Source organism: Glycine soja, chromosome 9, assembly GCF_004193775.1.
Source record: "Glycine soja cultivar W05 chromosome 9, ASM419377v2, whole genome shotgun sequence".
NCBI classification, from domain to species: domain Eukaryota; kingdom Viridiplantae; phylum Streptophyta; class Magnoliopsida; order Fabales; family Fabaceae; genus Glycine; species Glycine soja.
Window position 1 is genome coordinate 20,643,957 of NC_041010.1, and position 25,415 is coordinate 20,669,371.

A 25,415-nucleotide genomic window follows, 5' to 3' on the forward strand; every position below is an offset into this window, starting at 1 on the left:
AATTCAAGATGAAACTTAGTAAATGGGAGGTATCTTTGGTATTAAGAGTTTTTATAAATTGATCCAATCCCACGTGAAAAAAAAAAACAATCCAAAAAATCAAAAATCGAATAAACAAAAAATTAAATGGATCAAAAAATTGGAAAACTAAATTTTTTTGTTGAATCAGATCAGATTTCAAATTTGATTTTAGAAACCAATCCAAACTGAATTTATACATATGTATATATTTATACAAATTTATAATATCACTCTTTTCTATTTTTATTTCTTATATATTTATAAAATTATCATATATTCTATTTATTTACAAAAATTATATTTAATTAAAGAAAATTTTACTAATTATTTGAGTTTATATTCATAAATTAGTTATATAATAATGTATAAATGAAATATTTGATATTTTAAATTATTTTTTTATTATATATCTTACCTTTTATTTAATATTTTATATAAAAAAATTAAAAGTATGATTAAAACTGAAAATCGATCTCATCCAAATCATTTTAAATTAAATTGGATCAAATCAGATTAAAAATTTAAATTAAATTAATTGAATGATAAATTAACCAAATCAAAATAATTAGATCAAATAATTTTTCTGTTTAAAACTAATCCAATCCGTCAACATCCTTATTTGATATGGTGAATGGTTGGGAAAAAAATGGTTCCCCACTTAACATTGAAAAGGTACCTTTCAATCGTCAAGCTAAAGTTCATATCTTGATCAACCACGTTTTATGTGTATTACGCATATATCTATATATATATTTCATATATGATTTGACAATTTTAGGACTACCTGTGTTTTCTTTTTCCAGTTTTAACTAGTATATGTTATGCTTTCTTCGGGGAATATAAAATATATTTTTGTTATTTGTACTAAGACGTATTTTGATATTGAAATCGTGTTATTTTTAAAGTAAACCTTAAAATATTAAAAAATTCAGTTATTCTAAATTTTAGTTTTAAAAAAAGGTAGTTGTTTTATTAGATAAAATATATAATAATAATAATAGTAATTCGTATATCACTTTTTATAATTTTCTTTGTGTTAAGGATATTTTTTTTTTCAAAAATTGAAATTAATAAAACAATTATTTTATGCCTGTGAATAGGTTAACATTTCAGGAAGTGTTTGATAAAGTCAAACAACATTTTGAGCTGTTGAAAGCTATAGAGGTGTAAGTGGTGCGGGTTATTTACCAACTTAAATTGACCAAAACCAACTCAAATAGTTTCGATTGAATAATTTTTATATTTGGGTTAAATTCGGACCAAATTAATTAAATTCATTGAGTTTTGAATTGAGTCACAGGTTTTAATATCTAAACCCACTAACCCGATCAGTTAATTTGTATTAAATTATTATTATTATTACTATTATTATTATTATATGTAATATATAATATATATATTTTTAAATTTTAAAAAAATCAAATACTAATAACTATTGATTACATATACTTATCGAGTTAAATTGAGTAAACATCAGTACATCCTTAATCTTTAGGATCAAAGTGACAAGGATATTATTGATTTAAACCACTTCAGATAGACTTCTAAAAATATTTCAAATTTATTTACAAAGAGTAGACATCGTAATGTTCTATTGATTTTGGTAGAAAAAAGTGTTTGAAACTCATCGTCACTATACTTATTGAAACTCCTTATCTCGAATATGGTATGCTATAAATAGTTAATCGTCACTAGAGTGGAGTAGGGTGTAACAACATCACACATTTTTTTAATAAGAAAATCTAACAAGAAACAATTGTTTATGATTCATTTAGTAAAAAATTTAGCTTATAAAAAATATTGTGTTTTAAAAAAGAACAAAAAAAATTAAATATTTTGATCGTTCTGACCCAATCCAATCTAAACCATTTACGGGTTGGGTTTCATTTTCCCCCTTAGAAAACTGACCTAAACCAACCCATTCAAATTTGATTGGATTGAGTCATGTATTTGACCAAACTCTGTAGAAGCAAGCTTCATGATGAATCAAGATTGATTCAAAGAAGTTTTGATGATAACAAAGGTGATGACAAAAAGCTCAAAGGTCAAAAACACTTCATGATAACAAAGATGATGATCTCAAGAATCAAAGAATGAGTTCAAGATGTTCAAGATTGAATCAAGAACACTTCAAGGTTCAAGAGGAAACTTGATTTCAAGAATCAAGATTCAAGATTCAAGGTTCAAGCTTCCAAGAATCAAGATCAAGATTCAAGACTCAAGATTCAAGAATCAAGAGAAGAATTAATCAAGATAAGTATGAAAAAGTTTTTCAAAAACTGAGTAGCACATGGATTTTCTCAAAACATGTTTACCAAAGAGTTTTTACTCTCTGGTAATCGATTACCAGATTGTTGTAATCGATTACCAGTAGCAAAATGGTTTTCAAAAAGCTTTTAACTGAATTTACAACGTTCCAATTGATTTCAAAAAGTTGTAATCGATTACAATGTTTTGGTAATCGATTACCAGTGTGCTTGGACGTTGAAATTCAAATTCAAATGTGAAGAGTCACATTCTTTCACTAAAAATCTTTGTGTAATCGATTACACTGATTTGGTAATCGATTACCAGTGATAGTTTCTAAACAAATCAAAAGATGTAACTCTTCAAATAGTTTTTGACTTTTTCAAATTGGTTATAAGTTTTTCTAAAAGTCATAACTCTTCTAATGGTTCTCTTGACCAGACATGAAGAGTCTATAAAAGCAAAGCTTTGTTTTGCATTTCACAATAAATTCAATCAATCATTCTACATATCTATCTTTTCCAATTCATTCTTTACACAAGCAATTTTTCCACATTGATTTCTGAGTCTCTTTGAACTTCTTCTTCTTCCTTGTGCCAAAAAGTTTTCCAAAGTTTTCTGGTTTTCCAAACCTTGAAAACTTGTGCTATTCATCCTTTTCATTCTCTTCTCCCTTTGCCAAAAAGAATTCGCCAAGGACTAACCGCCTGAATTCTTTTTGTGTCTCTCTTCTCCCTTTTCCAAAAGAACAAAGGACTAACCGCCTGAATTCTTTTGTGTCTCCTTTTTCCCTTGTCAAAGAATTCAAAACGACACAGTCTGAGAATTCTTTTGATTCTTCCCTTTCCCATATACAAAAGATTTCAAAGGACTAACTGCCTGAGAATTCTTTTGTATCCCCATTCACAAAGTTTCAAAGGTTTAACCGCCTGAGATCTTTGTCTTAACACATTGGAGAGTACATCCTTTGTGGTACAAGTAGAGGGTACATCTACTTGGGTTTGACTGAGAACAAGAGAGGGTACATTTCTTGTGGATCAGTTCTAGTGGAGGGTACATCCACTAGGTTGTTCAAAGAGAACAAGGGAGGATACATCCCTTGTGGATCTTTGCTTGTAAAGGAATTTTACAAGGTTGAAAAGAAATCTCAAGGATTGCAGGTCGCTTGGGGACTGGATGTAGGCACGGGTTGTTGCCGAACCAGTATAAAACTCTTGTGTATTTGTCTCCTTCTTCCCTACTCTTTTAATTTTCAGTGTGCATTTTAATTTTCGCTTTTACTTTTGGTTAAGTTTCTCTTCTACTCCTTATTCACTTAACAACATAGTAAAAGCCTTAGAAAAGTAAATTTTTAATTAGTAAAGGTTTAGGAATAATTAATTCAACTCCCCTTCTTAATTATTCTGAGGTCACTTGATCCAACAAACTCAACCCAAACCGACCCCGCTTACATCCTGGGAAGCTAGGGGTGTTCATGGGTTGGGTTGGGTAAGGTTTGTAACTTTTTTTTTTACATATCCGATCCAACCTAACCCGATCGTAAGCGGGTTGGACTAATTGGGTTTAAATATTTAAAATTAATTTTATATTTTTTTGAAATTAAATTTTTTTAGAATAATAATTTATTTTTGTCTAAAATTTTGTAACTATAATAATGACTAAACGTTCTTAAAAGAGACCAAATTATGATAACATTTGACTAATAGAATTAATGATTTCAATGCTAATATGATATTTTTTTAAATGCAAATATATTGTATTAGCATGAAAAAATATAAATAAAATTAAAACACAGATAAAAACAATAACTAAAAAAGAAAAAAATCATTGATGATTTTATTTAATAATTTAATAAATTATGTGAGTTAAAAATTAATGTATTTTGTATTTATTAATGAATTTATATAATAATAATAAATTTAATCAAATGGCTTGAGTTGAATTAAAAATGATAAAACTTATTAGTCAACCAATATATAATCGAGTCTTAATTAAGTTGAATCAAATTGAATTCAAAACTCAATCTCACCCAGACTCACTATTATTGGAAGCCTCATACATAATAATTTATCCGTGGCGGAAGACTCGCATTGACCAAGTCGATTTTTGCGACTAGTATCTCCCCTGCGACGTTTGTGACTAGTATGCAAGGGTTCTATGGCCTAATTAAACTTATTTAAAAAAAGAAATTCCTATTTGTTACAAAAACAGATTTCGTCATAATAAGTGCACGACAAGTGGTTTCCGTGAGTTTTCCTATTACATATTTTTTAAATCTTTTAATCGATATTTATTTTTAAAAAAATCACCACCGTTCATTTTTACATTTGTACAATTCGTGTCATTTTTCTTTCATAACAAATAGCATGATAAACACACATTAAAAGAATAAAACTGATTACTACACTATTACAAAAATGCATTTTTTAAAGAGGGATAGTACTTGTTACGAAAGAAAAATTACACGAATTGCATGGATGTAAAAATGGATGGTGGTGATTTTTTAAAATAAATATTGATTAAAAGATTTAAAAAATATGTAATAGGAAAATTCAAGGAAATCACTTGTCGTGCACTTATGATGTAATATGCTTTCGCAACAAATAGGATTTTCCTTATCTAAATTATTTTTTTCTTAAAAATACTAGTTTTTAAATTGTTTTAAATAAATTCTAACTGCTTGTATAAAATCACTTTTTTTTAAAAAATATTTTCTTATTTTTTTAAAGTTTAAACATGAAGATTCTATCTTGATTGACACCCTACAACATATAAAGGTGCACAATGTGGCATGAAAGGTGAGAGAAAAATATACTTAGACATGATGGGGTTGGTAGCTAGAAAGTTTGTACTTTTTTAGGAATCTTATATTGAAAAATTATGATTTTTATGTTTGGTAGGTAATTCATTAAAAAAGATTCGTAGGAAATTATGATTTTTGAGAATTAATTTTAATCAATTTTCCAGCAGAAAGATTCCCAAGGAAGTGGGGGGAGTCCAAGTTTCCCGACCAGAGGGAATATTTTAATTACGCAAAATGATTAAATTATCTTTTTTTATAATTGCAAATTAAAATCTGTCACGATTGTTTATCCAAAAGCTTTTGTCTCCACTATTATTGTATTGTGTTTATGATATATTTTAATTTTTACATTTTTAAATTTTTCGGTGTTTCTCATTGTCAAAATTTTTTATATTTAACATTGTTCTTGTTAAATATTAGGTGATATAAATCACTTATGTTTATTTTTGTATTATCATACTATTTTTGATTATAGCAATTAGTGATCGTTATCTTCCATAATGTGATTTTGTGAATATAAATCCAAAAACAATCAAAGTTGTTAAGGAAATAATTCAATCGATGTATTTTTTTTAATGAAGGATATACCAATAAAAAATATTATATAGCCAGGATAATGTAACAAAATATTAGTTTTCTGAGTGTATTCTCTCTAATGCTAGAAATTTTCAGTAGGAGAGATAAACACGAGTCACTTATATTATTTTTGTGTATATCTTTCTCCTAGTAATTTTCCGGAGGATACACTCTAATTTGCTGGAAAATTTGCAAGCACGCTTTTGGCGCCATCTTAGTACTGCAGAGCCGTGATGTCAATTGTGTAAAGTGGATAATGAGAGAGAGACATATATATATATAGAGAGAGAGAGTGTATGGAAAGAGGTTGCACACAAAAGGTCCAGAAGGAGGGTTTCATACTCTCATTTAAGGTAAATTTTCTCATTTGGGGTAGTTTTAGAAACTATTTCCCCAGATGGGGTCGTTTCCAAATTATTTGCAATATGGGGCAGTTTTTTACGTGGAAACCATGCATGCAAGACCCAAACCGCCAGAACCAGTGGCGAGTTTGGTGTCCTTGAGCAAATCGCCAGCACCAATGGCGTTTCGTGCATGCAGAGACGAAACCGCCAGTCCAAATGGCGATACGGTTTGCGCTTTGGGAACCGCCAGTCAAACTGGCGAGTTCCATGGCCTGAGGCTGCAGGGCTACGTCCCTGCCATGGCAGTGCAGTGCTGCAGGTGCAGGCGAATGTTTGCCAAGAAAACGCTATTACCATTGGCGGGTTGCATTCCGTTTGAATTTTTTTTTGCCTCTCTTCCATTATAAAAGCAGAAGAAGCTTCGTGATTGCACTGCACTTCCTTCTTTTGCTTCCATTGCTTTGCTATTCTTCTTCCTTATTTCCTCTTATTTGGTTGTTGTTGCCTTCTTCTTATTTGGTTGCTGTCTTTTGTTTTTGGTAAGCATTTTTGAATGATAAATATTTATTGTGTATATATATATTTATATATGAATGGTAAATATTTTGTTAATGTTTGTAGGGGTGTGCTTTGTTTCAGTCTTGGTACGTGATTTCTCTCCTCTTCATATTACGTGAGTTCTTTGTGCTTGGTAAGTGATTATTAACTTGGTAACTTTAATTGATAGGTTAATGTTAGGTTTTAAAAATTATATGTTATTAGTTGTGTTATATATATAGATATATGTTAGGTTAGTTATAGTTAAATTGATATATATTATTTTCTTTAAATTTTGTAAATTAACATGGTATTAATTATTTTATATATACATATTACGTTTGTTGATGTTAGATGAAATTTTTAAATTTTAAGTAGTACATTGAAATATTTAGTTGGTATATTATGATTTGTACGTTAGTTGTAGTGGATTTATTAATATGATTTTGTTAAGATTTTTTAAATTTTTATTTTATTATTTGTGATAAAATTATTTGTACGTTAATTTTAGTTGTTATGTTATTATTATTTGGTTTAGATTTATTAGGTTTGTATGATATTATTTGTATTTTATATATGGTATTTTAGGTTTAGTTGGAATGTGAATATTATTTAATTGACTTATTTATAGTTTTTATTGAAATATATAATATTTTATTAATTATATATATATATATATACACGTTCTTTAAATTTGTTTATTCCATGAAAATTTTTTGATTTAATACCATTTTTTGTGTATAATATTTGTTATTTAATTTAAATTATAATAATTGGAAAAAAATATGGTTATTTAATTAAATTTATGTACGTAGTTGAATATTTAATTTTGTTATGTATAGAGTTTTTTAGTTAGTAAATTAAGTTTTGTTGTGTTAAATTTATGAACGTGTTTTATTTTATAATTTTATTATGTACGTATTTTAATTTGGTCATTTATTTCAATTTATGTTGCTATGTTAATTTTTAATTTTGTAGACTATTTTAGGTAGTATTTTAAGTTTATTTGTGTAAAATTTATGTACGTGTTTAAATTTTTAATTTTGTTATGTATTTTAATTTGGTCATTTATTTAAATTTTTGTAGTTATTTAATTTGTAATTTTGTTATTTGTAGACTATTTTAGGTAGTATTTTAAGTTTATTTGTGTAAAATTTATGTACGTGTTTAAATTTTTAATTTTGTTATGTATTTGAATTTGGTAATTTATTTAAATTTGGTAATTTATTTAAATTTGTGAAGGTATGTCATTTTTAATTTTTTTATTTGTAGACTATTTTAGGTAGTATTTTAAGTTTTTTTGTGTTAAATTTTTGTACGTGTAACAAATCTATGTATTTTAATTTGGTCATTTATTTTAATTTGTGTAGCTATTAAATTTTGTTATTTTAATTTGTGTAGCTATTAAATTTGTATTTTACGGGACATTACGAAATAAATATATAAAACTAATTTAATTAAAGAATTACTAAAAACTATACCTTCTAACTGCTATAAAAATATAGGTTAAAAAAATTATAACACAAATTATTAATTTCAAAATTACAAACTTGATTCAAATATTTAAGTTCAAGCAAACAAACTTAAAACTTTATGCGGATAAAAATCCCTACACACTCAGAAAACTCAAAGCTCTTTGTGCATTCAGAAAACTTAAACCTACTGATTGTGAGCACACACAACTACAGCTGAAAGAGGAAAGAATTTCTGATTTGAAGAACAGCTGAAAACGTGAGTGAGCACACAAGTGAAAGAAGAGTATTTATAACCACAAAATCGCCATTCGTGATGGCTATTTTTTCTGCCTAAATCGCCAATGGGAGTTGCAACTTGCAGGCAACTCGCCAATGGCAGTTGCAACTCCCCTTTCCCTGAAAAAGCTCCTGCAACCTAGCCACTGAAAAGTGCAACTGCCTGCGACATAGGCCTGCACCATCAGACCATGGAACTTGCCAGTTTGACTGGCGGTTCCCTTGCGCTGTGTATATCGCCATTCGTATTGGCGATTTGTGTCTTGCATGGACATATCGCCACTGGCAGTGGCGAGTCTTTCACTGAGACCAAACTCGCCATTGGCAATGGCGGTTTGGCTGCATGTCCCCATGCATTTCACGTAAAAAACTGCCCCATGTTGCAAATAATTTGAAAACGACCCCATCTAGGGAAATAGTTTTTAAAACTACCCCAGATGGGGAAATTTGCCCTCATTTAATGCTCCCGGGGTCCTCAGAAAATGTAAACATGGCTAACGACAAATTTGAATAGTCGTATCCTATCCTACATAGTTGGAGTGTGATATTTGCGTTGGCTTTGGATGTGATATTGAGGAGTCGCAGTGAGTTCGTTAGCTTTGCTAACTACTATTCTCTATTAGGAAACCTTACACTATTATCAGCTTTATTAATTATTATTGTTTTCAAAAAATCTAATTAATCATTTTTAATTAGTTGAGTTTCTTTTTTAATTAATTATACTATCTTTATTCATAATACTTGAATGTGAGAAATTTTTAAGAAAATTAATGTACAAGTTCAATAATACTTGAATCAATGACTTGATAGTGAGTGCTCCACATTTTGAACAAGTACAACTTAACGGTACTTAGCCGTGCTGTGGCTTTGAATGGCTATGTTTCTGTGCTTGCAGTAGGGTTATACACAACCATGTCAAAATCCCTAGTTTGGCATACTTTGTGCAAATTCATCAATTGTCACTCGTTCAGGCAAAATTATGGGGCATTTATATTATGATGGGTCACAAATGAGGTCTAAAACAAATTTGAACAGAAATATTTTACATGAAAAATTATATATTATTTTTTTTTTAAAAATATGATATTTTTTACTTTATAGAAACTAAAAAAAAATTATTAGCAAATTTAAAACTTGAATTTTGATTATTTTATTCTTGGATCGGTCTTTGATTATGACCTTAAGGTAATTTTTGATCGGTACATCTTCATTATTGAAAAAAGAGCTTTGACGACAGTTTTTTATACATTCAAAGACGGTTTTTGACACATTCAAGAGTTTTAACGACAGTTCCTAAAAAATCATTTTAGAATATCATTCTAAGATAATTTTTAGAAAAATATTTTTATTAAGAATAAAACTTTATAACAAGTCTGAAATTTCTATTAAATATTTTTATTAATGAGCAAGAAAGAACCTATCTCAAGGTTGGAAATTGACAATGCCTAGCAAGGTCCAATCTCTTGTAGTATTCATAGAAGTCAACAAGATTTTCAGCCTGCACAGTAATAATGACCATCAATTCAACAAGTATGACCCTTTAGGAACGCTTCATTGAGCACAAGAAACAATTCAAATTGGACAACAAAGACAACGGGTCTAAAGGAAAGCATCATAGTACTTGTCACTACCAGAAAAAGCTCTTTTTACGTTGTTGTATCTACGTCGGTTTAAGAAGAAACGATGTAAAATAAATGCGGTGACATTTTCGTAAATAATGGGAAGTGTTTTACATCGGTCTTTAAGAGACCGTGTTTAAAATTAGGCCATCTACGTCAGGTTATTTAAAACCATCGTTGAAGGGCACAAAATCCTAAGAGCCAGACATCTTTTTTCCTCTCTCTTTCTAGCCATTCTTCACCCTAATTAAAATCCACTAACACAATTTTCTTTTCTCTCTCTCTCTCCTCTCTTTAGTTCTTCGCAATCCTCTCCATGGCCCGTCGCTAGGGTTTTTAGTTGTGGTTCTTGTTTGCGAGATAGAAGCGTAAGCAGCGGCTACCCTAACCTCGTCCTCCTCTCTTCTAATTTCAGGTATAGTCACGACCAGTTCAATTTGAATAAACTTCTTTGAGAGGGAGCGTGAAATGCTTTAATGTTGATATTGTTTTTCCGTTTTATTTATTGTGGTTTTTGAATGTGTGAAGGGGTATGTTCCCGGTTGAGCAAGGGGATCTTCACAAGCGCTGGAAGTTGGTTAGTATGGAGTTGAGAAATTTTCACAAGTGTGTTGTGCTTCCCATTGGCAGCTTGTCTAGTGGGCTTTGTAGGCATCAAACTATTCTTTTTAAGGTGAAGTGTTCATGTGTTTCCTGAATTTATTTGTGGTATCTATTATCAAAGAACGTTTTTGTTGAGTTACTTGAGTAAGAATATTGTTGAGCTGAGTAATTATATTGCCGAGTGTGCTTGGGTGTATGAAGAAGCTGCATTAGTGTTGCTTGGGGTTGTTTTGGACCGAGTTGGATGCATTAATGTGTCTTGATAACCTTGTTACATATTAGTTATTATTTACTCTTTACTTGGGTTTTATGAACGCAGAGATTGGCAGATTATATTGGATTGCCCTGTCGCATAGCTCGAGGTTGCAAGTATTGTGTTGCAGATCATAGATCTTCTTGCCTAGTCAAAATTAAAGATGACAAACAGCTCTCATGGGTGTTTCAGGTGTGTAGAAATTAAATTAAATGAAGAAATTAAATTATTTAACTATATGGTATTTTAGGAAGAAGTGAAAGAATAATCGCTGTGTAATTTAAAAATTCAGATGTTGTAGAGGTGTTTCTTTTCTACTGTATAACTCTTATCTCTTGATTGGATCAGGTAAAAGTAAAACACTTCATACTAATTATACACAATAAAATTCTAAATCATTTGAGTGTTAAGGATTCATTTATATATAGAAAAGTTTCTTCAGTCATTGTAGGTGGAGTCAAATAAGGCTTACTAACATTATAATTTCTTTATACTAACAGTAGATCAAAATTAAGTAGTTTTGACTATACATTTATAACTTATACTTAATTTTAATTTATTGCTTGCTGTAGTTTTTGAATTTCCCTTTAGGACTCTAGATATACTCTAGTTGTTTGCCATGTGTAGGAGTATCTCTAGATATACTCTAGCTTTTTGAATTTTACCCTTTACAGAGAAATTTTTCTTAACTAGATTGTATTTTTAGTTTAATTTTTATATATTATTAATTATTAATGGGAAGTTTTTTTCTCGGTAATAATGGAAAGATTTTAATATTGGATCACTAAATAAATGGGAATTATTTTGTATCTATGGCAGTTTTTAAATAATAGTGATTTATTATTGTTGTAAAAAATAGTGGTTTATTCAAACAAACAATTAAAAAATTAATAAATTTAACATAAAATAGATCCTTAGTTTGTGTACTGATTGATTGGTATTGTTATCATGTTATGGACATTTAAAAAACACTATTATTAGGTACTAGGGTCCCCTTTCTGTCAATTATGAAATCCCTTTTGATTACAATTGACAGAAAACCTTAAGTTGCATACATCAATGGGTTTTAAGTGAGAAAAGGGCCCGTGATCAAAGTACTATTAATCACTGTTGTTGGCTTGCTTCTTGCACTGGACAATGTAAATTTGTTGGGAAAAGATGCAAGGATTCAAGTGAATCATGTAACTCCATTAACACTTAATAAAGTCTTTTCCTCTTTTTTCTTATTTTTCATTTGTCTGTTATACTTATATATCTTATTGACAACAGTGTTTCATTTATATGACAGCTTGTGCATTATGTTTTCAATCCTGCACTGGTGGGTGGCAATTTGGCCGACACGATCACTTTTTAGAATGTTGTTTTATTGTGAGTATTATTGATTTTATTCAGAATTTTGGTGATAATTTGAGGATTCGCTTTCTTCCTTTGAATTATGGTTTCTAACAATTTTTGGTTGTGATTTAGGTGGTTCATGCCGGTCAATATCCTCTTGACGTTTATAATAGGCTCTGCCTTAGGATGGATCCTTATCAAATTAACAAGGGCTCCCTAACACTTGGAAGGTTAGAATTTTCTATTCAAAATTAATGAATCCTGGAAGCCTAACATGTAATCTGTGTTATGTTTTCACTGTTTATTTCCCCTGAATTTTATTATTGAATAGTGAATACCAAAGAGTATATAGACCTTCTTTGCTACATGGGTTACTGGCATTGAAAAGTGTATCTGAGCAATCTTAAGGAAAAAAGATCTATGGACCTCTATTGGTGTCTACACCAAGAAAGATATAGGAAGAGATGAGAGATAGGTGATGTGAAGTGATAGAAGAGAGATAGAGAAATTGGGAGTATCAATCAGGCGATTAGACTGTTTAGGTGTTTAAAAATCAGAACTTCTTAAGGAAAAAAACTTCTTGCTTCTTGTTGTCCTGTTGCTGCATGCCATTATGTTTGAAATGCTTCATATTTTCTCTAAAGCTCAAGCTGTAGCATCGGTTCTTGCAGGATACATCTTGCCGTTAAGCTTATTTTTAGACTTACATGAATAGGAAATTTAGGAAACTTGCCTATAATCATTACTTAAAGAGAGTAAGCAATAAAGGGAGACACCCAAGTTCTTGTTTCCTAATTTTTCTCTTTCTCTTTAGCCAGTGTGACAGTTGACATAAAAATGAATTCAAATTGAATGTAGTAACACATAAAATTGTAAATTGAATCCCTATCCCTCAATAGTTTCTTATGTTATTTTAAAAATATTCACCTATCAGATGAACATTTATTTTTGGCTATGCAGATTGTTGGCTTTATTTGAAACTGGCTATTCATTTGTTCATTCCTTCCTGATTAATATAGACATTTTTACTTTTAATTTAATTTATAAATTTTGGACTTTTGGAACATAATACTTTAGTTTCCTATTTGAAGTAAAAAATAATAAATCAGGTGGGGCTCTAATAGGAGGAGTGATTATATTACCAAGCATGAAGGTCAAATTTCATTTCAAACTATATTTGAAGTTTCAATATGCTATAACTTTTAGGTTTTATGCTTTTAGATTTAAATATGTTTTATTTTTAATTATTTTCGTAGCTTACTATGCCCGTCAGAGATGCAATCATTAAATTATTATGCTTTAACTAGGAATGCTCATTTTTGACCTAGTGTTGAAGATGCAGTAGTAAGGAGCTTCAATGTTTGCTGTCATTTGAAAAGGGCTCAACTGGTATGCTACAAAGGTAGATCTTTACAAGGTCAATTATAGTCTAAATGCTGTAATATGTTACAGAAAATCATGGCCAAGAGCCATTTCTTAAAATTATTGAATTTCATGATATTAGATCCTAATGTGGCATCTCTGTGTGCTTTCACTACTTTTGAAGCCATTTTATTTCTAACATGCATGAATGTTGTCCATTTGTGCCTTGAAATAGAATTTTCACATTATAGAAATTAAACATGTATATAATTATGTCAAACATGTATATAATTTTTATTCTCTTGTGTTCGGCTTATAGATAAGAAAATAGACCAATCAAAACAAATATCTTTATTCTTTGTCCTACGCGTATTCTTTGGGCCACATACCAAATCATATAAAAAAAATAAAAATATAAATTAAGTACTTGCTGAAGTGCTCATATAAAAACAAACCCTTATTTAAAATTTCTACAGCCTGATTGGATGGGTTTTGCTGTTGTGTAGGATGAAACAAAAATAACACATTACTCTTCTTATCATACTGTGCTAGATAATTCCATACATTGCTGAGGTAATTTTTTTATTCTTTGAAAAACAATGTGCTAGATTCCATATATTGTTGAGGTAATTTTTTTTATTCTTTGAAAAGCAATATCCTGGTCTGGGTACTTCTGAGCTAGTTGCTTCTGAATTCTTGATTATATATATATATATATATATATATATATATATATATAAGCCATTTAAAGCTTAAAAATTGAATATGCCCTGCAGGTGAATAAAGCCTCTTGATGTTTTCAAGGAGATGTGCTGGATACTTAAACTAGGTGGACTGGCCATAATGAGGTGATAATCTTGTCAACCATTTCGGAATTATTTCATATTAACAGTTTTGTAAAATCTGATGATAATTGAAAGAATATTTTCCACAAACCATTTCCATATAAAATCACAAATTTCTTGGATATTTAATAATTTGAACTCAGCTAAATAATCCGTCCTCATAAATTTTCTGGACCCTTCTAACCATCTGGTATCTAGAATGAATATTTTAGATTAAGAATTATGTTTAGAAATTCCCTAATGCATCTAGTATTATTAAAATGTTATACTTTTTATGAAGTAAATTTTATATATAGTATAAAATTTTAGATTAAATAATAATTTTAGATCAAATAATTTTGTATTAAATAATAACTTGTACTTATAATTTTATATTGAACCAATATATAATTTTAGATCAAATAATAAATATATTAGATCAAATAATTTTGTATTAAATAATAACTTGTACTTATAATTTTATATTGAACCAGTATGTAATTTTAGATCAAATAATACATATACTAACGTTGCAAATTATAATGTCTTTTAATTTTATATTGAACAGTTTTATATAAATTATGCCAATGAGAGGATTCAACAAGTGATGATTTAAGATATTTTTTAAATTTAAATCTTAAATACCATATCACATCAAATATTAAAAAAAAAATTTGCCACTGATACCTAGTTTCTTAAAAAGACTCTTAACTGCCTCTATATTATAATAATAATAATAATAATAATAATAATAATAATAATAATAATAATAATAATAATAATAACATTTGTTTTATATTATTAAAAATTAAAAATCACATTTATAATAATAAAAATCACAGCTGATGACGCAAATTCTGCTCCATGGGACTCTTCACGCCACTGTCAATGAAGTCGATAAGCTCAATGGTGAGTGAAACTAATTTTAATAAAAAAAAATTAAAATAGATCCTTGGTTAGGAATATTTGTGAGTGAGAACTTAGTTTTGTGAGTGAAACTAATTTATAATAGCCAATTCATATGATGATAAACTCCTCTGGAATTTCAGCAAGGACAGAATACACGGTCAAATTAAATCAGCCTACTATATAATATTATGGAACCAATGATTGATAATTCTCATTTTTGTTCTCTTTTATGAATAAATTATATTTTTGTAAATTACTATATAGCTTCAGATGGTGGGAACACCTTTCTCACATAAAATATCTAATCTAGGACTAGGAAAAAAGATAAGTGAGAAGTTTTCAAACTTAAAAAGAAGAATACCATGCTTCAAACAAAGGAAGAACTGAATCCATTTTAAGAGATATTTAGAGATCATTGCTTGATCTCCTCTATGGACTAACCCTCTATTAGGCAAGTTCTTTGATTCTACCCAGCAAAATACATCACATTGGAGATTATGAAGCTTGTAGAAACCAAAGAGATCGAGATATATAGAGAAAATCCAGCTTGTAGAAACCATAGAAAGAAATAATTTTTTTGAATTGATTTTTTTACTGCTTTGAGTTGCTTACTAATTATAACAAAATTTCACATGAAGGCTTGTCTGTTTGGCCTTATTGTGAAATATTGTGGAGTACACACGTTGACAACAATTTTGTGTGTCTGCTACTCTGCTGTCATATAAAAACACTAAAAAGAATTTTGGCAAAACACCATGAAGAGTTAAAAGATATGTCTAGTTTTCTACATCGGTTCGGCCAAAATCGATGTAGAATTCTAGACATTCTAAATCGGTTATTAGAATGACCGATGTTGAAATCTGATATTCTACATCAGTTACAATGACACGTGATAACCGATGTAAAAAGGTGCCGATAACCGATGTAGAAAGCCTATTTTTTAGTAGTGTGTTGGCCAGCTCTTTTATAAATATGTAACGCCTTCACTGCATCATATTTTGGCATATCAAAGAACTGCAACTTTCATTAGTTAGTACAATTTAAAAATCAAGTGAAGTAATCAAAATTACATGTTAAACTGAGATAGACATTACCACATCCACAAGATTTATGATTCCATCATTTAGGGCGCACTATATTTTGAAGCTCTCTTTCAATATCTGAATGATATTTTCCAAAAGCGGTAAAATAAAGTTAAAGAAATAATAAAAGTAGTAATAAAAATAGCATGGAAAAATTAATGTGTGAATAAAATTAAAAGGCAAAGCACACATAGACACCTGAGTTTTAGTCAGTGATGGTTTTGTTAATCTCTCTACTTCGATGTGATATCTTAGGATTCTAAAACATTCAAGCTTTTCTTCTAAAAATAGTGGGTAGGTTCGAACCCTTGCTGAGCAGTCCCAAGCTACATAGAGAAATCTAATTAAGCAAAAAATGAAAGAAAATTTAGATAACAAGAGGACTTACTATCCAATTCCGTGTCTTTGAAAGCCTCTTGGCTAGTGTGTGTATGCAGTAAGCTATCAGTTGCCAATCAAATTAATTAATCAATGATAATATATAACAATTTTTGTTGGGAGAGATATAAAAATATTCATTCCCCTCCCCTCCATAAAAAAATGACAAATATTAAAGGTTGAAGACTTAGTTCATGAATTACCCTTTTCTGGAAGTATTAAATTTCAGTCAGTAGCATCTCATGCTGTTGTAGTTAGAGAAAAAAGAGGAACAAAAACAATATTAGCAAATGGCTAGCTAAAAGATTTAATCATTTTTCTAGTGGGAAAATCTCAATTAAAAGGTAGAACTAGCTTTAGCTTTAGATATGCCAAATTATATCACGTTTGAATACTACAAATTATTAGTTCATCACCCATATAGTCGTGGTTGCCTAACACTACATCAACCATAATTGAAAAATAACATGAAGGAATGAGCAATTGTTAGAATTTTATGTGCACAACTACAAATGATGGGAACAATTAATTAATTTGAGCATGTTTGGCTTAACTTATTTTGAAGAGCTTCTAAAAAATAAGTGATTACTCTCCTTGAAATAACCTAATCCAAATATGCTATTAGATGGATTCATCATATAATTGAGCCTCTACCTCTATAGTAATAATATAGCAAAGGGTGTGTTTGATTGTGTTTTTTTTTCTTAGCTTTTAAAAGCTATTTTATAAAAAAGTTTAAAACTAATTTTACTAAGCAAGAATGAGGGAAGAAGATGAAACACTACAGGAAAGAACATAAGTAATAGAAAACCACAAATTAACAACTAAAACAACTTACAAACTGGAGATATTTATTAAATATTTTTTCAAAAACTGCTGTTATCAAACAAGTTTTAAAAACAATCGAGCCCTGAGTTCCTAAAAACAACCTATACAATTATCTTACTAAGTCACAACTTACAATTTAAATTGTTAGACTTGATGTGATATGATAGATAAGATATGCTATGGAATGGTCATGGCATTACACTGTTCCAGTTGTAAAATAACAACAAAACTTTTATCGTGGATGCATATGTTGATGGCCTTCCAATCCCAAGCTCCTCAAGCTTCTTAACCTATAATATCATTGGGTAAATCACACCATAAAAGGAAGCCAATATATATACATACATGTATATATATATATATATATATATATATATATATATATATATATATATATATATATATATATATATATCAAGCCCCCCTCCTTTTTGAGAAAACAAATGGCAAAGCACACCATAAGGAAGCCAAGAACAACATCCTATCTAAATAAACAAAATTAGAAAATAGGTGTATAGAATTAGAAAACATATATAGCAGGAAAAATTGGTTCCATTTCATTATAAATAGATTATTTATTTTTAAGGGAGATACATACAATCTCTTGATTCATGTAACTGAATTTTATCAGAACAAATTAGTATACATTTTCATAACTTCACAATCTAAAGGATTCATCATATAAACATATAAAAATAAAGGTATGAAGGTAAAGTCATTAAAGATAATAAATATCTGACCTCAGGTAGTCTGGAAGCAAAATATTTTACATAATCTTGTCCGGCATTCTTAACAATATTGTCTATGAGATAAAGAGATGACAGTTTTTGATCACTTGGAACCTAGGAAGTCACGAACTCATTTCAATTAAACGAGATCTATTTTCTATAATACAAAGACACAATGAGAGAAATAACATTGCCCTAACATATGAAAACAAGGGAAACAACTTCAATCAACAATATCTAATCCAATTAAAAGTTAGCATCAAATTTCACCAAAAGTGAACTTTAGCATTGATTGAGATTGAAAACTGTTAGCGTTCACAAATTAAGACCTCCAGAAATTCTTCTATGAGGCTCTAGATCCATGAGCACTACCCTCAAAAACAAAAGAAACATAATAAAATTGACTCACAAAAATACACACACATCTCAATGTTAACAACTTTGTAGAGAAAGACCTTAAGGAAAACAGAGCATCATAGGGAAATAAAAATAGAAGGAGAGAATATAAAGAAATAGACATTCATTGCCATCATCATGGATGATTGAGCCCTGTCGTGCTCCACTTCCGGAACAACTTTCAACAGTTTCCTTCTCCTCGTTTTCTTTTCTTCCCTTCCTCTATTCATGGCCAAAACGATTGTCGAATCAGAGAACAAACACCATTACTCCTTATGTCCCCTTTCCCTAATCGCCTTTCTCTCGCTCGTGCTCTGTCATGCTACCACGATGAGCCCCACGACAATGGTGTTACTGTGGTTCTTTTCCCTTTCCTATCTAGCATGTTTCCCTCACACACCGTGACGACGACGTTCGTAACTAGAACAATACCCATCGTTGTGCCTCCATGGCATGGCTTTCCTCCCTCACCCGCGCATTCTATCACAGCACCACGGAGCCATGTGGAAACGATGTCATTTCCACACGATTGTTAACTTCATTAATCTTGTTGTTGTTGTCGAGTTTCTTTGAAACGTCAACGCTTTTCTCTGGAAACCCTTCGTTGTTGTTGGTTTGAGCAATGGTAGAGGTGTTGTCATTGTCACTTCTAGAAGATTTGGATTCTTTGGTCTATGAGAGTCAAATTGATGCTGATGCCTTTGGTTGTTGTTGTTATCGATATTGTTTGGAGGGTGGGGTGGATGAAATTATGCGGATAATCTTTAAGAAGCACATTTAGGCCTTGGAATACTCATGGCATGAGGAAGCCATTGATGTTGAACAAATAAAGAGAAAGGCTAGGGTTTTTCTTCTTCAGTGGAAGCGTAAGGTCCTGTGAGTAAGCCAAAAACACTTGCCTTTTCAAAGACGGTTTTGTTCCAAAACTGTCTTTGAATTAGTGCTTACAAAGATGGTTCTCCAAAGAACTGTCTTCAATTTCCTGCTTCAACATTATTTTTTCAAAAACCATCGTTGTAATTTTACTAATAATTACAAAAATGCCACCAAATTTTTAACTACCAAAACCATCACCGAATCACCATCGTTGAAGCTTTCTTATTTAGTAGTGGTTGAGACTAACTTCACGCTTGCAATTGGCATGTTGCATATGTCTTCTGAATAGTATTGTTTGTGTTGCTTCCATGTCCAGTTTCACATGTTGTTGGCATGTTTTTGGTGAATCAAACCAGGTTTCGGACATGCTTCTCAAGAAAGGTTTTAGCTTAGAGGATGAGTTGTATATTTGTATATACCCGTTTAGCCTCAAACTTAATTGTTAGCTTATGTTTGAGCTGTTCATTAATTTATATCTGGATTTTAGTTTTGGTTCCTAGCTAGCTAAATTGGTTTATTAAACAAATAATGTCCATTTAATTATTTATATTTTATATCAATAAACTAATAATAAAAATTTCATTTGAAATGTTATGATATACATATATAACATAATTTGTGATCAGTTTAGTTTATTGTGAAGATTTTTGTGTGTATATGTAGTTATTTTAATATATTTTAAATTAGTTTAGTTAGTTAGCTAATTATTTTTATCTTTTGTAAATAAATAATTCATTAAAATTTTATAGAAACTATTAAATAAAAAAGAAATACCGTAGTAATGAAAATTTGATGGCTTATACTTCACATGAAAAAAAAAGATTATTATATACATAAGCATACTTTTGCAATAAGTGAAATATTTAATTTCTTTGAAATCTATACTTGAGAATGTTTTTCTTTGCCAAAAAATACCATGGATGTTTTCAATGGCTTTTTGTTTTGTCAAACATAGTTTTTTGTATGTCGTAGTGTATCTTTTAGTGCTTTTGACATGTGTTATCAAGGCTAACACTAAAGTTAATGGGTCATTTTCAATCAATGAGTGGATACTTATACTGATGAGCAAATAAGATAACTTTGCATGATCTTGTGATATGACAGGATTCGAACATGTATGGAGTTCATGAAGCTTTCTGATTTGTGATTTCTTACTTGCAAGTATGTATGTTGCACTGTATCTCCAAGCAAATTCATAGTCATCACAATTGACAATTAACTTTGTTGAGTTTGATAGTTATGTCTTGTAATTAGGCATTTTGCTCACATGATACTGTTGCAAAACATGTTGAACTTTTTCTTTGGTTTCAAAACACATTCCTTCAAAGAAAGTTCTCATTGGATGTTGGACTTTTTCACGATCCAATGTATGACAACATTCAAAATCTTGAAAATTAGATTCAAGGTCTACATTATGCATGTGAGGTGGCATGTAGTATGGTGATACGGTTGTCAATGGAGATACATGCTCAACTTCTTCGTCACAATCTTTTTGGGGTTGATTGTGTAAAATTTCATCTTCATTCTTACTAAAGGGACCGAGTTCTTCGTTAGGCAAGCCAAACTCTATAAACTCAGGCTCATTTGGTTGAGTTAATGGGATAGACTCTGTTGTAGGGGTAATTTAGTATGCATGAGGTTGATCCTCAGTAAGACCAAATGATTGTGAGCCTAACAAATTGATGAAAAATGGTGCAAAAAGAAGTTGAGTAAAAGAAGATGTGGCTGGTTGGCATTCGTTTACTTGTGATTAGGTTAAATAGAATGTTTCTTGGTACTAATTGACATGAGTATATGATGGGGTTGCATATGATACATGTGAAACATTGGACTAGGGATTTAAATAATATTGGGGTTCGTGAGATAATGGTTGAGGATTTAGGGTGAGAAGCATATTTAGCTCAATATTTGCATACAATTCAAAACATGTAAGAATCTTATGTTGGCAAAAAACAATAATCATACATTTAAAGTCTTCATCGTCAACAAGTTACACTGTTGTATAGTTGAGCATTTCATGTAACACCCCAAATTTTTTTTATATATTGTGAAAATAATTTTTTTAATGATTAAATAAATAAATATTATTTTAAGTTATTATTGTGGAAAAATAAAATGAGTTTATGTTAAAAATAAAATAAAATAAAATAGTTTTTTTTATTAGAATGTGTTTTATGAGTTAAGTTTTGGACTTTGTCTTCATGTCTCAAGCCTTTCTTAATCCAAAGCCTGACCCCTTCTCTTCTCTATTTTTCTATAAACCTTGCCACTGTAGAGTCTTTGGAGGGAGCCCGTTAGCAATACTAGAAAAATACAGTTTAGCGATCGCGAATATTCTATCGCTATCAGCGATCAAAATAGCGACTGAAAAGTTTTAGTCGTTCTTTGCGACCCATTTTGTGACTGAATTTATTTATGGTAGATGACGTGTCAACCACCGAAATAGCCACCAAAAGGAAGGGTCGCTGAAACATTCAATCACAATTTCGATAACTAGATATATATAATTACTTAAGTACTACAACGACTTAATTAACGACTGAAATTTAATTGGATATAGCGACTGAAATTATATTCGGCCGCTATGTAATGATGTTAGTGACCGAACATACTGCAGTCGCTAGGTTATGATGTGAGCGGCGAGATATCTTTTGGTCGCTATAAGACAAAATTGTAGTTCAGGATTGGTGACCGCATGCATATTTATGTAAAATAGATTAATAAAATAAAATTTAATTTTCTATAAATTATTGTAAATATTTAATATACTTAAATACACTTTATACTTGAAAAGTATTGAAATTAATATATTAACAAACCAATATTTTATAAATCATAATAAATATATAATATTTTTAATTATACTGTGATAATTTTTAATAAAATTAACAAACCAATATTTATATTATTTTATTATGATAAATAAATCATGCTCATCATTAGTCTTTTAATTTGTGTTTTGTAAAAAATAATTGTTTATTTTATATAATTATTGAAATCTTATAATAAAAAATAGCATTTACATTATGAAAATATGTCATAATCAAAATTTGTAAAATTAAGTATTTTAAAATATAAGGCATAAGTGTAACACTAATTATTCATTAAGGTTCAACATGATTTAAGGCTTAATTGTAAAATTTGTCCCATTATTTTGCCTATTTCACCAAATCGATCCTCCTATTTTTTTAATTCACTATAGTGACCACACTAAAAAGTTGACCAATATTTTCGAAAAATATAAGAACTTTAAAAATGCTTGAGAAGGACTAGAACTATGGTCCTTGGAGTGAGAAACACACTTATTCATCACTACAACCATGAACTCATTTGAAAATTTGGTGTAAAATATAGTATTAATATAAGTTTTATGCGAAAATAGTTTAAAATTTAAATTTTATTCTTTTTTAATATATTATATTTTATAATCTTATATATTATCTTTCAAAATATAATGTATGATATTAAATTCTATTTTCACATAAATTAGAATATGTATATTTAAATAAGTTTAACTTAAATAGAATTTAATCTTATATATTATATAAGTATACATATGATTGATTGAAACCCAATAAGACTTAATCAAGGCTCAACATCACTTTAGTATAACATATATACCAACTAATTAAAAGTTACTAATGTGTGTTCCCATGTGATGCATAGGTTGATAAACTAATAATATTTATCATTTTATAAAAACTAATTTAAGAATAAATATATTTAAAAAAAATAGTAAAATTAATTATATTATGAGAAAAAAGTCATGCACTAACACATATAAATGTATATTATACTCTCACCTTTTTTAAGACTTAACTTTTTTTTTTGTGATACCACTCTTACTTGATTATGTAAAAAAGTCAAGCTCAAGTTTTTATTCTTTTTTAATTTCATATATTGCATGTTAAGCTTCTTTTTTAATTATCTTCTATAAAAATAACTATTGAATATTATATTAGTAAAATTATAAAATAATTTAAGAAAAATCAATAAAGATAATTGAGTGATAATTAAGTTAGGAAAATTAACAAAAATAATTAAATTTTAGCCACACACATAAGTTTTATACGGATATTACCCACAAATAGAGTTGTGTTAGTCAACTACGATCCAATGAATTTTTTGGCCAGTCTGTCATACCCTAATTTTGTCCGGGGATCATTATTTGTTGACATGCGACCTCTGCTTGACCACCTCAAAATGTTTAACACCCATTGTTGTGTAATCTGTAAAGTCTCGCAACATTCTGGAAGTCAAAACAAGCATTGTTGCGCAATCTGTAAAGTTCCGCAACATTTCGGAAGTCAAAAAGAGCATTGTTGCATAATCCGTAAAGTCCCGCAACATTACGGAGGGCAAAAAGAGTATCTTTGTGTAATCTGTAAAGTTCTGTGATGTTTTAGAAAGAAATCGATATAAAAACACAAAATGGGGGTGTATTTAGTAAAATGAGTGGTGGAAATAGCAATTACCAAATCTGGGCCCTTCTAGAATATTCTGGGCACTTCCTTGCTTAAGGTGGAAGCAACCTAGCTCGCTTGGGCGAGCTGGGCAGCAACCACCTCCCCCGATTTGTCAAAAAATTGTTTTCGGGACTTCCGTAATGCTTCCGTAAAATTTCTGAAAACCTTGGATAAACATATTTCACTTGGTATTGGTGAAAGGGAAGAGGAAAAAGAAGAAAATGAAGTCCTATATGTTTCCGTAACTTTTGCGTAATTTACGAAAAAGGGGGGGGGGTGAACTTATCAAGATAGGGGTGCAAATAGAAATTTTCTAATTTTGAATCTAGGCCCTTTCAGAACATTTTGGATGATGGGTTACTTAAGGAGGAAGCAACCCAACTCGCCTGGGCGAGCTGGGGGGCAACCTGCTCCCCCCTTTTCCTATAAATAGGCGAAGGGAGGTTGTTCCAAAGGGTCCCTAACCCCTATGCTATGCATTTCAACTGTTTTGGGTGAAAAAAATTGTTTCCGTGAAGAAAATCCAAGCCGAGGTGCTTCCGTAACGCTTCCGAGACGTTTCCGTGAGCAAATCCGTGAAGGTTTTCCGTCGTTCTTCACCCGTTCTTCGTTCTTCAACCGGTAGGTTTTCGAATCTGAGAGTTTCAATTCATTTCTTGTTTTATTGGCTTTCATCTTTATTTCGTTCACTTTCGGTTTTCTTTTCTTCCGTTTTTAACGAGCTTTAACCGATCGTTTAAGCCGTTATCTCGCCTAATAAATGATAAAATGAATTTCAACCGATCATTTGTGTTGTAATCTCGTTTAATCACTATTAAAGCAAAATCTAACCGATCCTTCACATTGTTATTACGGTTAAACCAAAAAAAGGCAAAATAATAATAAAATAATCAAAATATCTTGAAAAAATAATAATAGAATAATCAAAATATTTTTGAATAAAATAATCAAAAAAATAATTAGACGTTTTTTCTTTGGAAGTTTCCTTGAATGAATTGACTAATAACCAAAGTGAAACTAAAGCTAAAATCAACTCACAAATCAAGCTTTTGTCCGCAAAAATCACTAAAAACCGTTTTAAGGTCCAACGCCTTAAACAGTCCTCTTTGCTTTTATCGGATAACATGGACCATTCAAAAAGCATAAACTTAACATGTAACTTTGCCGCTTTTGCAAGAACTACGTAGGTCTGATTTCCTCATCGCAATTAAGGATACGTATGAGCAAAAGCCCCGCTTTTGTCGACCACCCCAAGAGATCGTTAATGGTCCAACGCCTTAACGTTTCTCTCCTTTCAAAAACAAGAGAACGTTTAATGGTCCAATGACTTAAACGACTTTTGTTCGATTAAAATCTATCTTGCGAAAAAGATAAAAACAACTTAACCAACGTTTAGTTCTCAAAGAACTACGTAGGTCTGATTTCCTCATCGTAATTGAGGATACGCAGGAGCGAGGGAAACACCCTTGTCGACCAC

At 30.0% G+C, this 25,415-nt stretch overlaps 1 protein-coding gene across 1 annotated transcript; it reads left to right on the forward strand.

Annotated features, from left to right (window-relative positions):
- Nucleotides 1-9,453: 9,453 nt before the first annotated feature.
- LOC114368254 lies at nt 9,454-14,033 on the forward strand. The gene is made up of 8 exons (XM_028325575.1): nt 9,454-9,464; nt 10,427-10,475; nt 10,821-10,946; nt 11,791-11,935; nt 12,043-12,122; nt 12,222-12,319; nt 13,418-13,491; nt 13,958-14,033. Exons 1-8 carry the CDS (start codon nt 9,454-9,456, stop codon nt 13,960-13,962), a joined length of 588 nt encoding a protein of 195 aa, XP_028181376.1. The 3' UTR covers nt 13,963-14,033.
- The last annotated feature ends 11,382 nt before the right edge of the window (nt 14,034-25,415 follow it).

Excerpts from the sequence above, each read along its gene's own strand:
- LOC114368254 (XM_028325575.1), top strand. Across the intron at positions 11,936-12,042 it reads CAAGGATTCAAGTGAATCAT|CTTGTGCATTATGTTTTCAA; the intron begins GTAACTCCATTA and ends TTTATATGACAG. Across the intron at positions 12,320-13,417 it reads GGCTCCCTAACACTTGGAAG|TGTTGAAGATGCAGTAGTAA; the intron begins GTTAGAATTTTC and ends TTTTTGACCTAG.